The sequence below is a fragment of the Papilio machaon genome, chromosome 12 (genome assembly GCF_912999745.1).
Source record: "Papilio machaon chromosome 12, ilPapMach1.1, whole genome shotgun sequence".
Lineage (NCBI taxonomy): Eukaryota > Metazoa > Arthropoda > Insecta > Lepidoptera > Papilionidae > Papilio > Papilio machaon.
The window spans coordinates 5,677,203-5,694,889 of NC_059997.1; the positions used below are offsets into that span (position 1 = coordinate 5,677,203).

General features: G+C 33.0%; 1 protein-coding gene across 2 annotated transcripts in view; it reads left to right on the top strand.

Moving 5' to 3' along the window:
- LOC106719169 (dual specificity protein phosphatase 22) overlaps positions 1-17,187 on the top strand; it is a 32,929-nt gene extending 15,742 nt beyond the window's left edge. Inside the window, exons 3-9 of one of the 2 annotated variants that reach the window (XM_014513438.2) lie at positions 8,014-8,138; positions 9,224-9,395; positions 10,340-10,493; positions 11,296-11,484; positions 12,410-12,599; positions 15,492-15,552; positions 16,650-17,187. In XM_014513438.2, coding sequence (XP_014368924.2) covers positions 8,014-8,138; positions 9,224-9,395; positions 10,340-10,493; positions 11,296-11,484; positions 12,410-12,599; positions 15,492-15,552 — 891 coding nt within the window. In that variant the 3' untranslated portion in view covers positions 16,650-17,187. The remainder of the gene's footprint in view (positions 1-8,013; positions 8,139-9,223; positions 9,396-10,339; positions 10,494-11,295; positions 11,485-12,409; positions 12,600-15,491; positions 15,553-16,649) is intronic. The other variant, XM_014513439.2, reaches the window with a different exon arrangement.
- Positions 17,188-17,687: the final 500 nt, after the last annotated feature.

Genomic DNA, 17,687 nt, shown 5'->3' on the forward strand with positions numbered 1-17,687 from the left:
GCCACTTTATAAAATAAGATATTGCTTTTAACTGAAAGCATCTTTGGTCCATAACCTTTTTTTTTTTTAACAAAAGGGCAACGGAGAAAGAAATTCATTAGTAATGTACAATTATTCCTGTAAATAATAGATTATACTAATTGGTATTGACATTGCAATATGTGGGAGATTTAGAGGTTTTATTATATTTATTTATTTTTATTTATTAAACAATAGTAGAAGTAAACAAATCATTGGTTAGCTCAACGGAAAACTAACGAAGAGCGCATGAAATTGTGCATCAATATCATCATTTTAATGTTAACACGTACAGAGAATCAAACCGCAAACCCACTGCAAACTTCACAAATTTCCCAAAGCGCGGCAAATAATTTAGAAGCTGTGAGCGAACTCGATGAATATTCAGCACGAAGCGACCTTCGTTCAAATTCGACTAAGTTTAAGGGTCCGTTCACATTTGGCAAACGAGCCTCGAAGCCGCAATTCGCGAACCGTTCGTGAACTGCTCACCTACCCATAGCGAACTGCAGAAGCTCATTTTATGTTCGTGGCTTCGTTTCTGCGACCGTGAGCGGTACGCGCGCATTCGCGGTTTATTAATCAAATGTAGATGTACCCTAACGTATCTGGTCTCTAACAACTTGAAGTTCTGATTTTAATGAAGTGACCGATCGCATGGATCATTTGTTAAAGAGATCACCTTTGGACAGAAATAATTAAGATTTTAGATTTACTACGAGTATATACCAAATACTTATGTCAAAGTCCTATGGACTAGAAGGAATTAAACGTGTTTTTTTGTGTATTTACTAAAACAAAACATTTTTGTATTATCAACATTAAATATAGCACGCTTAAAATTGTTAGAACTTCAAAATGGCGAACAATAAATACTAATTTTATTTCAGAATGTAAGATGTATAACAGTTACCACTTTGTGTCCAGAGATAAACACCATTGCGCTTCTCTATTGATACACCACTTCTGTAAACAACTGTTTTATTATTGATAAATATTTCGACGTGAAATTCTTATGTCGATGGCATATAACCTCTTATTAATATAAATTCAAGTAATTTTTGCTGTTAATGTTTTATTACAAATAAAAAAACTATATTAACGAAACGAGCAGAACTAAAATGAACAGAAAATAATCGTATTCAAGTCCTTTTTTCTAAACTTTCACTTCTTTATTGAGAATAAAAAAGTAAATGGCCGAAAAAGGTTAAAGCAATGAGTAGAGTTTTATTCAATTTAATCCGTACTGAATGTAGCTTCGTCCATCGCTCCCCAGAGGGCGCGGCGGACTAAAGCTATCGAAGCGTAAACGGCGAAGCATTATTTATACGCTCACAAAACTTTTGTTAACTACACATCTATTTCAAAAGATAGATATTTCTTCTTTCGTAGGTAGACTATCGTTAGATTTAACAGTCAAGTATTTTGTTTTTATTGTAATTTTATCTTTTTTCTTTTAGTTCAGATGTATTCTATTCGATTAAATTAATATGTATAGTGAATTACGTGTGTATGTATAAGTAAAATGTTACCAGTACAGGTAAATTCGTTTCGTTTTCTCGGTTTTATAAATATATATCATAAGATGGCAAACGAAAAAGCGGTCACCTGAAATCGCCGAAATAACGAAGCGACCGTTGCCCATAGACAAGCACAGAAAGAGGATATTCCCCTTCCTATGCTTTCTCTCCTCCATCAAATCCAAATGTTTTTTAATATACTTCTAGAATACTAAATACTAACATAATATTTATATGTAAAATGCTATTTTAATTTTTATTAGGTCAACGCATTTCTCGCAATATTAGTATTGCCACAGATAATACAATACAATATATTACGTGTAAATGCTGGCATATAAATGAGACTGAAATTGTTTTGCCTTTTTAAAATACTCTTAGATATATTACATGCTCGCCCTACATCTAACTGTTTTATTTATGAAATAAATAACTACAAGTATTTTTATAAATTTACATTCATAAAATGAGGCTTTCGCATGGATTAGATAGGGTAAAGAGGTCTAAACAATAAAGGCAACTTATGAAAATAGGCGGTAAATTATATTAAAACAATGTGTTTTTCCACAATTATACTCTTTAATTGTGTTTTATCGCTTTTTTACCTTACCTTTTCTTGTTTATAAGATTTAAAACAGGTTGAAACAGAGGAAAGTGAAGAATTGAGAATATCGATGTTTTGACTCACATTTATTTACTGCAATAATTTAATGTAACAAAGAATAAAGTACTAAAATAATATAATCCTATGTCTAGACGAACGGCACTTAACTAACGAATCGTAAAACAGCATTAGCGACTTAATTACCATGCAAATAGTATACAGTGAAAAAAAGAGCGTCGGTGGCTCAGGGGTTCAGCACTTGAATTGTAATCTACAGGTCCTGGGTTCGAATCCCGCCATGTACCAATTTTTCGGTATTCGATTTACGTACTGTACACTTATCCTGCAATCTGCACATATCTGCGAGGAAATTCACAGATATATGTGAAATCAACCAAATGGGTCAGCGTGGAAGCCTAGCTTAGTCACCCCTAATTTAGGGTAGACTCCGAGCCCCTCAGTGGGAACATATAGTGAATTGATGATGATGACCAAAAATAATATCTATATTTAGTTATTTTTTCAGTATAGAGGCTGTTCAGACCGTCCCTGCATACCCTGAACTGGTGTGCGTTGTGCTATGTGTGCGTTTTTTGTGCCAGCGTGGTAATAAATGTGTTTTTTTTCTTTCTCTATTTTTCGTTATAAAAAACTGTATTGTAACAACAATTATCCATGGTAACAACTACAAGTACTACTTATAGTTGGTTTCTGAGACCAAAATTCCCGCTTAAAACATATAATAACAATATGTCAAAGATAATGACAGATATGACGATATTTTTGAAGAAATTTTGGTTATAAAAACCAACGGTTAATCATCTTGTAATATTTATATAACGTATAAGATTATATTTATGTTTGTGTATTGTCGACTTGTCCTCGTTTGTTAGTTCGACCGTGTACCGTGATGAGCAATGTTCGCACGAACTGGCTCAGAATAATGCGTTAGTACAGTTCACTGCATCTAATGTTATTACATTAGACGAGTAATTCTTTGATAATATACCATTTATTCAAAAGGAAAGTCACGTTATGGTATTGGCTACTTTATTTTTATTTTGAAATGTTAAATATTGTGCCTAACTTTAGTGTAAAATAATCTAAAAACCTAACCTAGTTAATTACTGTATGGTATTCGGTCGCCAAGAAGTTTTTAAGATATAAGTTTGACTTATAACCAAAATCCTCCAATATAAATAAATAAATTTCTATACCTATCCAAAATTTCAAATTTCAGAAATATGATAATATCCCACGTTTAATGGATATCCCTTACAAACCCTAAATATAACACACTTATTCGCTAACACAGTTTTCAACCACCGAAGTGACGTAATAAACTCCATCTCAGTTAATTCATAAACCACACAACCACTATATTTGAATAGGCATACGTCCTCATTCCCACAACTCTCATTCACTGCCTATTCAAATGTTGAAATGTTCCACAATTGTTGGGAACTACAAGTTCTAAACATAATTATGTACATTTCGTATTCAGTTTTTACGAAATATATGTTTATGAACATTTCTTTATTTTGTGAGATATACAATGTATCTTAGTTAAATGAAAAAGAAAAAAACTATTTCACTGTTATAAAATAGGGAAACTTTATTATTTGAGGTGAAAATGTCTAACGGATGATCGTTTAAGGAACATAAACGTTAAAAGGTATATTTCCTAATTCTGAAAGCAGTAAAGTAAATAGCAAAAATAAAAATGTCTTAAAATAATGGTCGAAATCATAATGAGCAGAATCTAGACCGAACGGATATTCAATGGGATTTGACACGGTATTTAGTAAACAGATATATTTTAAAAATCGTCTCACAAATTCAGTTTTAGACTGCGAACTCCGTCTATCTCTCTCATGTCATTCACAATACTGCTATCCTTCCAATACCCTTACAACTTCTAAACTTTTGGCAACTTAATTCTCATTTATAAACTGAAATCAAGCAAAATGAATCCTGAATCTAATTTTCTTTTATGCATGTATATGCAATTTATTTTTAAAATCTAACGTATGACTAATAAATAAACTATAAATATTTGTGAAATTAGTTCTTGAATAGGCCTTTGAAATATTCGACCTAGATACCTTCGCTATACAAAGTTTTGCTTTATAAAGATTTTGTGCAGATGTAAAGAACCTGTAAAGAACTCATTCAAGCTTGAACTTTTAAATGCATTTTTTTACAACAGATATATTTCCTTAAATAAAGCCTAAGTTACAATAATTGTGTCAGATTAAAAAAAAAACATGAAACAAAAGTAATATCACTATCTCACTCAGTGGCATTAAGTGGTATTCCTTAATCTAATATTACTTAGATTACGTTTGAGAATTCTACAATAAGGTATCTATTAATTACTAATTAACGAGTGTGAGTACGGTATTCAAGTATAACGAGAGATAAACATAGGAAATATTAAGAAAGGAACAAGGTCTAAATAAACCAATGATGGATGCAAATACGTGAATTTTCATGATGGCAACCGGGGCGCGTAAACAGATGCGCTCTTAGCAAACTCAACTCATCAGACTGTAAGAGCCATTCGCACAATCTGTTGCTTTATGTGACGAACACTGTACTGATAAATTATGCAGTAATCAGTAAGTAATGAAAACTTATTTTAATTTTGATTATATTTTATTAATATTGTAAATGCGAAAGTTTAGATGGATGGATGTTTGTTAGAAAGTATCTTCAGAACGGCTCATCGGATCTTGATGAAATTTGGCACAGATGTAGAACATAATCCGGAAGAACACATAGGCAACTTAGTAAGTTTTCTTCTTTCCGCGCCGACATAGTCGGGGGGACAACCAGTGAGTATATAAAGTTAAAAAAATAATTGGAAAAACGTTATGATACTTTTAATAATCGTCAAGATAAACGTAAGTATATTAAAAATATAAAACACAATGAAAGGAATCACAATATTGTCGAAAAAAATTAAACGAAACCTTGTGAAAAACCTGTAAGCTTATTTTCCAGCAGTCGCATACAATCAATAGACGCGACTGCATCCTCCGAGAGCGGCCTTGGCGCTTTTAACTGCCGAATCGATGCCGCTTTCACGTGCCAATTTTATGATTGCATTTGCTAACAAAATTTAAATGTTTTACCGCTTGTAGTCATTAATAATTACCTAATAAGATCACCTATGACAGCTAATGCACAAGAAAGCTCTATCATACAAGATATGAAAGTTATTGACATTCAAGCAAATTTTAATTTGAAGTTTATTTCGTAATACCGACCCGTGGTTTTTAAATCTATATATATATAAAAGAAATTCGTGTTAGTTACACTATTTATAACTCAAGAACGGCTGAATCGATTTGACTGAAAATTGGTGGGCAGGTAGCTTAGAACCAGGAAACGGACATAGGATAATTTTTACCCCGTTTTCTATTTTTTACTTCGCGCGGACGGAGTCGCGGGTAAAAGCTAGTAAGTAATATTAGTAAGATGTATATCGCCGATATTACTCAAAGATAAAGTATCAAGCTTATGGTGAAAAAACGTTTGAAATTTATCTATCACTTTTGAATTTATTTATGTTTGCAAACATACAAAAATGAAATTCTTACCTATATTATAAATGTTACAATTATTATTAACATAAAAGAAATATCTAATTAAGATCAGAAATAAAATCGAAGAGTAGTATAAAGATTTAATCTACATTAAATTGCAGTTAAAGAATTTTTGTTATTTCCTGCCAATTTCCTACCGAAGTCAGATCGTCGTTTATCGGTTTGTCGATATCCGGACCTCATCAAAGAGTTTTTAACAAAAATGGGATGTTCCAGAAAAATAAATATAAAAAGTATTTATTTATGATAATTAATGTTACTGGTTATATTATGAGCAAATATACAACAACCATACGAGTAAGTTGCAGTGACGTTATGTATTCGAAATCTGCCGAAAAATACATTACATATTATCACCAGCTATTCACTCTGAGGAAAAATGATTTATAACGTTTCCGCAGACTATGTGTTAAAATCTTAGACGAGATTGACGAAATGTAAAGAAAGATGTTATAAAAAGTAACCATAACTGTCTATGGTAAGAAGGAAGTCTAAATTGAAGAGGTATAATTCAATCTGATGGACAAAAAACTAGTGCGTAGTCCCCATAATACTTAGATAAAGACTGGGAGATGATGTACTGGCCATAACTGTATACGTATCCGTAGTACCTATGTAATAATAGAGTTACAAATTCAAGTTTGCATAACAAAGGACATTTACAATTCTAAATGTTATAACTTCATCAAAAAGCTCCCTGGGCGGCGACAAATTCAAAACTTTGATTAAGGTTCTCATGCGACGATGAGACCGTAATGTGTTAACTTTGCTTCGCAATTTGACGTCGGATGTTTTTAATAATTTAATACAAGAAATATAACGTTAAATAATCTCTTATTATTTTATAATTAATGTCAAAATTAATATGAGATTTTTTCTGTGTACTTTACGCCCGGTAGGTGCTCTACTTAAATCTAACTTCTTACTAATATTATAAATGTTTACATGAATGGATGGAACGGCTGAACGGATCTTGATGAAATTTGGCACAGATCTAAAACATAATCTGGAAGAACACATAGGCTATTTATGTTTTTTTTAATTCCGTGCGGACGGAGTCGCGGATATCGATGACGTTACGAAGACTTTCTTATGAATGTTTGTGCTAGCCCTCAGAGATACTACATAATGCGTCTGTCTTTTGTGAATTCGTCGTATTGCAACTGTCGAGCATTTATTCTTGCAATGGATGTATGTTGAGCTCTACCGCGTTAGAAATTACGACTAAATATAAATGTTAAATCTGTTACTTATTTTTCTTGAAATTTATCTGTAAAATTAAAAATATTATGCTGTATAATTTATAAGCTTTTAATTCGTAATCCGCGCGGCAGCTGCAGGTTATCTGCACGAGACCATTATCTCTCAACCAATTTCCGGCCGACAGAAAACCAATTTTGAGCTCAGTGACTGGACCGTTGAGAACAGATAAAATATTGCTACGAAACATGTAGCAAATACAAGTGAATAATTTTCTGTCTTTGTTATTATAAACTCTTTTGTAATCCGAAAAAACATTTGTTCAAATAAACGAACACAAACAATATTCTTGAACTCTGAATTTTCATAAAGTTATGTTCCTCGAACGTGTGTCTGTGCCTGTTCTGCAAACGATTGTTTTTAAAACAAATTATTATTTGATAAGCTATTTGATCATTCTTAGACAGGTTTTTTTAATTTCTTTTACATAAATTAGAACACAATGAATATATTTTTACTACATTTTAAAACTAGTAGTTACTTGGTCTTTAATCTTTAAATTTTTTAATTTACTTTAAAGCTATTTTCCGGATATATGAAGTATATTTATAAATATTGAATTTTATAAAGGGCTGTTGTGTTATTGAATAAAAACATGAGCTTTCAACTTTTTGAAGTGAGGCACTTCAAAGTAATTTAAATTACGTTCACTCAAAGCGGTTACTTAATACACTCATATTTACGCTCATAAAATCGGATCAAAACAAAAACTTCAAAAGCGAAAAAAGGTATTTAAAAAAGGTAATCGTATTTAGGGCTTTTAAAAATTAAGCCACTCTTGTTGTAATTGGAAAAGCTTTTGTTGGCATTTTTAAATTACACAATGTTCAGAGACGAACTTAATCCATTTTAAAATCCATTTTTGCATACTTTTCACTTAATTGCAAATGTAATTTATTAAATGTTATTAAAACTCAGGGGAGTTCTAATTTTAATAAATTTTTTCATACATACATTTCTTAAAATAAATTACTAACTAATGTTTTTTTTGTTTGAACAGGATAAACATTATCTTTGTATAATGGCGTCGGACTCACCAGACCAGAATCTCACACAATATTTCAGTTTATGCAATGACTTCATACACGCGGCGCGACTCAGAGACGGAAATGTTCTTATACATTGGTAAGTACTAAGAGGATTTCAATTTGATGGAATACTCTCAATTAATCTAACAAACTTAAAGGCCATATTTAATTTTTTTCGAAGGGTAGCGATCTTTAGGACAACTTGCAGTCCGATAATTAGACTTAAGTTTAGATATTCTAGCTTTCTTTCCTTTTATTCATTTAATTTACCTTTACTTTACTTTACCTTACGTTTAACAACGTTTATAATAACTAAGGTACCTGTTAAGGTTATACAGGGTAAACCTGAATCATTCATTAATACTGCTTTCAAAGCCCCAAATTCATTAACAAACAAGAAAACTTTATTTAACGCACGTCCACTGTTATATAATTACCGTTTGAACCCAAATAGGGCAGTGAGAAGGTTAAGTTCAAAAAGCTATTTAAACAAAAGACTACCATCATGATTACTGATCCTATCAATGTAGAGTCGTTTAATACTGGCAATACAGAAGTTTGGTTTTCCAATAATTAAAAAGATTCGATTTCCAATTTTGAATTTGAAATTTTTGGCGGTCTTTAAAAAATACAAAATATTTCGGAAAGTTCAAATGTAATGTAATATCCTTCGCTACCACCGAGATATAAAAATATGGACCTTAGTTCTTCTGAAATCACATAATGAGGCAACATCAAAGACGTCACACTACGTATTTCACTAGATTTTTTATGTTCAAAAGCTACGTCGTACAAACTACCATACATTCATTTCCTATTGCATTTAAGTACAAATATTTGCGAAATTAAATGACCCTCATATAAAATTTTATTATTTACGTTTTTTTTAATAGTTCTCGCTATTAAGAAGAATGCATGTACAAATAACTATATTGTTCCCTTACTGCCATGATTCAAGACATTTAATAGCCAACTAACGACGTAAAATCATCTTTTAATATTCGTTAAAAATCTGGGTACTATCTACGCCTACAGCAAATATCAACATTGTCAGAAAAAATGCAGTTACAATGAATGGAAAAATTCAAGTAAACTAACCTAACTCTAATTATAAGGATGGATAGTTTTATTTTAATTATTTCATTTGTTTTTCAGCATTTTATTTTATTTTATCTTTTCCAGTTTAGCGGGTATGTCTCGCAGTGTTACGGTTGCGGTGGCGTACATAATGTCGGTGACACCTCTGACGTGGCGTGAAGCACTCAAGGTGGTGCGCGCGGGTCGCGCAGTTGCCAACCCTAACCTTGGCTTCCAAAGGCAACTGCAAGACTTCGAAACTTATAAATTAGTTGAGGTAATTTTTATATTTAAAATAGTAATCAGTAAACTAAAAAGTATTCGTGGCACTTTTTATCACACATTTAGATATGTCTCGTGTAATCAGAATTTAGTTATCTCGCTGTAATCAACTAGTCCGAGAAAAGTTTTGCGACTAAAATAAAATCTCATCGACATTATAGATTTTTTCTAGTTAACCCTCAAACAATGCAATTTGCTAACTCTGCAAGATGTAGGTATTATTAACCTTACTTCTAACGTAGCAATATTAGCACATAAATTGTACAGAATTGTCTCCAGAGTTTATTACGATCGAGAACACATTAACGACATGATTTATGTTGTTAACATCTGTCGTAGTTTGCGACACTTCACATCTACAGTTCAGAATCTTGGCCAGAAAGAAAAATGTTTCTTTTTATTGTTTAAACTGCAATTCATTTCTTCTTTTCGTCAGACAAAGGAATTTTTCTTGCGTGCGCTTTTGTTTGTATTACAATGTGACATTTGAATTAAAAATGCTTTACATTTACGTCTTTTTTATTTGCTACATTGTTCTTTATTTTAATTAAAAGTCTACTAACACATAAAGATGGAATTTTTCTTAAGACAGTCGAAAACTATAGTAACACCCTATATACAGGTTCGCCTTCTACTGAACATAAATACTGCCTTTGCTGAACATACACTTTTCCAGAAAGATCGATCCTCTGCATAATGTTGAGAAATGTTATCGTGCTAAACAGATGTTTCGTTATAGACTAGTAGCGAATGTCTATCATTAACTAGCGGTCGCCGGCGATTTCGTCACCATGGAAAATAAAGTAACCTAAAATATATCCACGTGCATCAACTACTAAATACTTTTTTTATATTACATACAGACACTCCATATTATTAATATGTATAGATCATATATTCTAGGAGTAGCTTTATAACATTAATATTTGCACATTGTAGGAGAGGCGACGTCTCAAAGAGCGGTATCCGTCGCTAGCGTTAGCGGACAGCGACCTGGCAGAGTGCCGCGTCATGTTGGACTCATACCAGCTCATGCTGCGCCAAAAGACCATCTGCGAGGGCAAGTGCGCTATGGGCCGACAGTGTCCTACCGGTAATACTATACTTGCAAATTTTTTATCGTATAAGGTGGCAAAAGAACCAGCGCAGAGGTTCTCTGAAATCACTTTTGAAGTGATTGTTGCCAATAGACATCTTAAATAATAAGTTTGCAGATGCATTTAAGATAAGGTCTACGGATCCTCCCTGAATTGGGCTCCTTCATTTACGACCCTTAAGAATGAAAATATTTGATAGAAATTCTAAGAAACATTAAATTGTTGTTACTCAATATTCTGTTAACTTATAATACATTAAATTATCAGATAATCAACAAATCTCACTACAAAGCTTTTCTCGTTTTGTACACAAACGTAATTGAATGCGGAACAAAGAACATGTGCGCCGCAACGACTAGAGAAATAGAAGACGCGGCACAAAAACAAAAGATATTATCTAATCTCACAGGCCAGATGCTCCTTTAGGTTTTATTTGTTTTTGTGCTTGTCCCTTTTCGCTAAAAATATATCAATAATTCACATAACTTTAATAAATATAATTTTTAAGTATTTAGCTATATTTATTAACTTTATAATCATATCTTTATTTATTTAAAAAAATTATATTTAAATTTAATTTATTTCTCACAAGTAATGTTATTTGCTGTGCGTTAGTCAGTCATGTAAGGTGAGTCCGCTGTAGAGTTGTTTCGCCTAAATACACGTTATGCAATGTCAACGGTCAACCTTCAAAATTGACAAGTCACTACATTAAGAAGTTAGTCAGGACTATCACCCCACTTTCTCGCAGTATACAATGGTCAATGTGACAAAGAACTAATGTAACTATATGATCAGGCGTGTGTAGGACGGGCTCGAAGCGGCAACCGCGCACGCGCCGTCCATCCGCCGCGGGAGGCGGGCCCGGGGGCGGGGAACCGGGCGCGGGGGGCCTGACGCGCTCTCCCTCCACGCTCTCCACTGCATCCACTACTTCTGGATACAGGCCACGTTCCTCACCGGCAGGACTTTACAGTTACACCGGGCGTGAGTATCTGTAACTGTCAGTTTTTCTGACGTGACATATATTGCCATCCCTCTCATTATCTTTAAAAAAACAGAGACAACAACATGTGAAGGTCTAAGAAGGGTCAGAGTTTGCGTTTGCTATGAGAAACATTTGTAACTGGAATACTACGAACGAGCTCGACTGTACCACGTAGCAAACAGAATATGATGTACCGTATACCTTACGTAATTTTGTTAAGAAGAAAGTTGAGACGCATCTTCATATTTAATGCGAATCTAAACTTTTTATTATCTACTAATGCGTTACCTAAAAATATATGACCAGAATGATTTACGAAAATATACTGTATCAATAAAATAAGATGAATAGCAATTAAAATGTTCTAAATCGACCAATAAAAGTTTAAGCTCCGATTACGTAATTGCCTCTCGAAGCGTTATTTAATCCTTTAATTTCAATTCGCGCAGATTGACTCAATCACAGAGGCGGGTTTCGTCTTTAATCATCGTAATTGGAGAGAACATAATCAAGCTAAAAGGTTTTGTAATTAATTGCGCGTAGCTCTTTGCTATCTGTGGTTACAGTTATGAGTAAAACTTTTGATAACTAATGTGAAACGAAAGTGAAAAATAACTGGAATATGTAGACTTTCCTTCTAAAATATACAACCACAATCTCGAGGGATGTTAAGAGGAAATGTGATTTACGTGATACGATTTAGTCTTTAAAAAACATGAATTATATTATGAAAAATTGTGGTTTGACTTATTTTGCATAAATATAAGAATACGAAAAAACAAAAAGTGCAGAAAACCAGAGCTTCCATGTCATCTATTTTGAGTTACAGGTTCCCCTGCCATCTTTGCCTGAAAGTGAAGGAGCAGACTTGTAATCGAGTTTCTTTGAGTTGGTTATGTTCTTACTTTTTTTTTACCATGACAGCTACATCAAGACCGACCAGGTCGACCTCAGGGCTGAGCGTGACGCGCGTGCGGGACGCTGTCGGTGGGGGCTCCGCTATGGCTGTAGGAGGCTCCGAGTACTCCCGCCGCCGTGCCGCTTCTGCGCCGGCCACCCCCGCACTCTCCCCTGCGTCTTCCCCACCGGCATCCCCGCACAGGGCGCCGCATAGGTTAGTAACAGTAGAGCCGACTTGCTGACTTTTTTATTTATTCCCGTATCCGGGAACATGATGCCAACGACGAATCAAATAGACCGCTTATTATTTTTTGATTGACTTACGTTACATAAATACGTCACTTAAATAAGCGTTACATTCATAAAACCCAATTTCATTTATGGTCACAAATGTTTCATCACATTAATTAATTTCTATTTTGCCTTTAACTTAAGAAAGCTTCATGGTATGCATCATCACTTTAACCACAATCGAATGGTTTGGACAATGTTTCATGTCACATTATGATTGTTTTATTTAAATACTAGCGACCCGCCCCGGCTTCGCACGGGTGCAATGCAAAATATACCTACTACAGAATAAATGCACAATTTATTTAAGGTACTTAAATGGATAAGGATTAATGCTGTATTGTTTAAAATCACTTCGTAAAAGAATAAAAATGGTTATGCTGGGTTATCCCTAAGAGATAGACATATACCATCGCGGACTTTTTTGTTGAACTTTTTAAGGTGAACAATACTGTAGTACATTATTTTGGTCTATCTCGTAGGGTTCAGCCAGCGTTTGCAATATAAGCGCAAAAAAACGTGCTTATTTACGACATCACATTAGAAAACTTTAAATTTATCAGTGTTTCTCTACTATATTATGCATTTATTATACATACAGTCAGCTTCATAAATATAGTGGCAGTCAAGATATCCAAATATATAGGAACACCTAAAGTGATCAATTATATAAGTACAACCAAAGTTATCAAATTAGTTGTAGCATCCACTCTGCTCAAAAACACCGGAGCGTTCACATCGTCATATATATGAGTACATTCAAAGTGCCCATAATTATAGTAACAGACATAGCGTCAATAGTAACGAAGCATCGAAAGTATGCAAAAATATCGTAACATTTCACAAAATTGAACTCTATCTCTATTTACTTAAGATACACTTTGAAATATACTACTTCTGTTAAATTCATTTGACATTTTATATCAAAACATTTTTTTGCTATTTACTTCAAGTTTACGTCCCGCATGACAGATAGGTACGAGATAGATAAGCAATATCAAATTTTAATTTGTCACCATATATGCCAGTTTGGCCTTACGGCTTAACTGCTCGCTGTAATACGCAGTTTTGACGATTCGAATCCCAAACTTATTTTTACATTTTTAAGGTTTTTAATTTTATTATCAAAGCGTTATATAAAATTGAACTTTATCGCAACAATTATTGGTTACTATTCGACATCTTTAAAAATTAAGGAACCACAATATTCCTTGTCCCTTTTTTTAACCGAGACGTATTAGCATGTTTTTTTATTGTTCACGTTTATTATTGTAAGTTTCGTCATTAAATTCCGCGCGGACTGTCACTGGCGACATCGAATACGTGTAATAAATCTATGCTTGGAAAATTCTACTGCAACCGGACTGAAGATACCTAACAGGAAGAGAAAAATATTTTGATACAAATTGTCAATTAATTTAATAGAAGTTGTATAGATGGCCGAACCTAATCGTTATTAATTTTATTTAAATATTTAATACCCCAAAAATAAAAATTTAAATTGTTTTTGTTAAGTAAAAAACATATTCTAAGTAAATTACTAGATTTTTCCTTTTCATTAAAAATAAATCAAGCTCTATACATATATTGATAATATTGAAAAATAAAAACCTTGTAAGGCTGGGATTCGAACCATTAAACTTACGTACTGCGGCGAAAATAGTAAAACACTGAAACTAGCACATATTGTGACAGAATATAATTTGATATTACTTACTAGCTTTTACCCGCGACTTCGTCCGCGCGGAATAAAAAAAATGCTCACAAGATAAAAAGTTCCTATGTCCGTCTCCTAGTTCTAAGCTACCTCCCCATCAATTTTCAACTAAATCAGTTCGACCGAACTTGAGTTATAAACAGTGTAACTAACACGACTTTCTTTTATATATATAGATAGGTAGATTAGGTATCTGTCATGTATCGTCAATTTATAAATTTTAAACGTTATAATAATAAGAAGAAAAATGTTGGGTTGTCCGATAAGTTCGTGCCCATTTTTAATGGAAATCTTAAAGGCCCTTAAGTTTTGGCATACGTCTTTTAAATTATATTTGTTCGATTTTATAGCAAAACGTCTTATGTATTTCGGCAAAAATTAAGTCAATCAGTTTTTATAAAACTGATAGAAAAGAACGAATCGTGTCCTACCATTTGTCAAAATATGGCTGAAGTTAAGCTTTTCAGTATGTATGTGTTATGTAAACACGTCATATGTTTTCAATAATTGTAATATATTCGGGTCTATTCTAAGATACCTATTGAAAATCGGAACGAACTTATTGGACAACCTATTATGTTGATACAAAGCGTCAAATGAATTTAACAGAAGTAGTATATTTCAAAGTGTATCTTAAGTGAATAGAGATAGAGTTCAATTTTGTCTAATGTTACGATATTTTTGCATACTTTCGATGCTTCGTTACTATTGACGCTATGTCTGTTACTATAATTATGGGCACTTTGAATGTACTCATATATATGACGATGTGAACGCTCCGGTGTTTTTGAGCAGAGTGGATGCTTCAATTAATTTGATAACTTTGGTTGTACTTATATAATTGATCACTTTAGGTGGTCCTATATATTTGGATATCTTGACTGCCACTATATTTATGAAGCTGACTGTACAAACCTTCCTTAAGAATCACTCTATCTATTAAAAAAAACCGCGTCAAAATCCGTTGCGTAGTTTTAAAGATCTAAGCATACATACGGACATACAGCGAAAGCGACTTTGTTTTATACTATGTATGTATTGATTGATTTTGCATTGCATGTTCCATATTTTTAATTTTAACATTTCATTTATTACTAGAAAAGCCTGCGCTTGGATTATACCTTCTGTGAAATGGATGGACTCTGAAGACGATTTATAGGTAAAAGATGAGTATAGAAAAGCTCCTTTTTCAAATCAATCAGAATACTTAGAGAAGGCCGATAAAACCGTAAAGTGAACGATAATTAGTGCATTGATTTTAACAATTCTTTCGCCGTTAGAAAGGTTTTTATTCAAAAGTATAGCGGTTTTTATTTTTTAAGAAAAAGTGGCAAAACAACTCACCAACCACTATTAATTTAGACTTCAATATTTATCTCTTTCGTTGCAATAGCTTTTGGTTTCACCGAGATAAAATCTTTGATGCAAAATCAAAATAGGTAAGCTCATACGTTATAGAGATAAAATTCGTTTGACATACTGTAAAGCTTAGCAATGCTCTATAAAATTTTCCCGCTGAAATACAAGGCAAAAGGCTTTTAATATCTAAAGTAAAGCTTTAGATCTGTGTGATAACAATGAAGTATTGTTCAATACATTTTGTGTGATCTCGCAGCAACTGTTGGATAAACGAACTCTACACAAACAATTGTTAACATACATGTATTCCACATTTCTGAATGACAAACATTTTGTACAAATTCGTAGTATTTTACTGGAAAAATGTTTTCATTTGTTTGTATAAAGTATTTTTTTATTTTTTATAATGCATTTGAATATTTTTGTTTTTGTAGTGATTGTGTTTACAAAGTGCTGATAGAGTCATAATTGTATTTGAAGATTAAAATTATTCATATCAATTCAATCTACATAAATATGCAATTACGTTTTAAAATACACTACTTTTAGATGACAATAGAATGTGCTATTGTCCAGGTCATGATCACTAGAATAGGAAAATAAAAGAAACTAAAAACCCACTTGGTACTTTTTGTGCTATTATTTCTTAATTCCTTATGGTGGATACACGTACGTAAATACTCGATAAACTTGTTTAATCTGGAGCAAGTATCCATCCCAAATGTCAAGCCATCCCAAATGTTTGATTCCAAGTAAACATCTTTATACATGTAGCCGCGATGTTGTACATGTTTGAAAATAGCCATGCTCGGATGAAACATGCTCATCGAGTAGACACGTAAGTGTGTACCCACCATTGTAATTATTTCTAATTATTTTATTTTGCTGTCTATTCAGGTCTCGTCCTACACAGCGGTGTTCGTAGCAGGCCGTCAGATGTCGCGTCTCATCCGCCCACAACCGCACAAGAAATAACTTAATTATTAACTATTGTATAATACAATACACGATTCTATTTGATATACACTCGCTCAAACTAACAACAGCTGAAGCTTACTAAATAAAAAATGCTTGAATAATTTTTTAAACCATGTACAATCGCGGAAAACCGCGGTGTTTTACTTTTAGAGAAATAACTTTATTCCTTGCAACGAAACAAACTCCTCTGTGTGTATCTCTGACCGACCTTTTTTTGCACCGGCACATTAAAATGCTGCGTCGTCCCATTGGACATTGTTTGCGCATCAACTGTTGCTTGAATGTGTAAACGACTGTTGCTTTTAAGGAGGAACACCGCCATTTTCCCCGACTGTACTAGTGGGTTTCGACTGCAATGACACTTGAATTAATACAAGTTATTGTCTCTGCTTAGTGTAAGGGATGACAATATGTATTAATACAATGATCAGTGCAGTGAAGTTCTTGGCTATGGTTACGATTGGCTATGAAAATTAAATTTCATTTATAATTGCCACCTTTGGTGGTAGAAGTGAAGTTTGTTAGTTATTTTGAATGGTCGTTTGAGGAAAAACAGCCGCTAACAAGACCTATCACCATAAATCTAAAAAAAAAACATATTGTTTATCTATTTCCTAACTTCATTACAATTAACTATAATTTTTAAAAAAGACCAATTTTATTTAGATTAAGAAAAATTAAGTACACTGTTAAAATATCCTTTACACTAAAATTTGTTCGATCAAATGTTTTACATTATAATTGATGTTTGTTTAGTAAAGAATGGAATGAGAATAACTTCCAAAAGCCTTAAGCACATAACCGCAAAAGCGAACTGAACCGGAAACAAAACAAATCCATGATATTTTCCTATGAAATTTCACTTCATCTTCAGTTTCCTTTCGCGGTATGCTAAATAAAGGCGTATGTATGTCACTTGAACTTTTAAATCTGTAGCGTCTGTAAATAGCGTAGCTT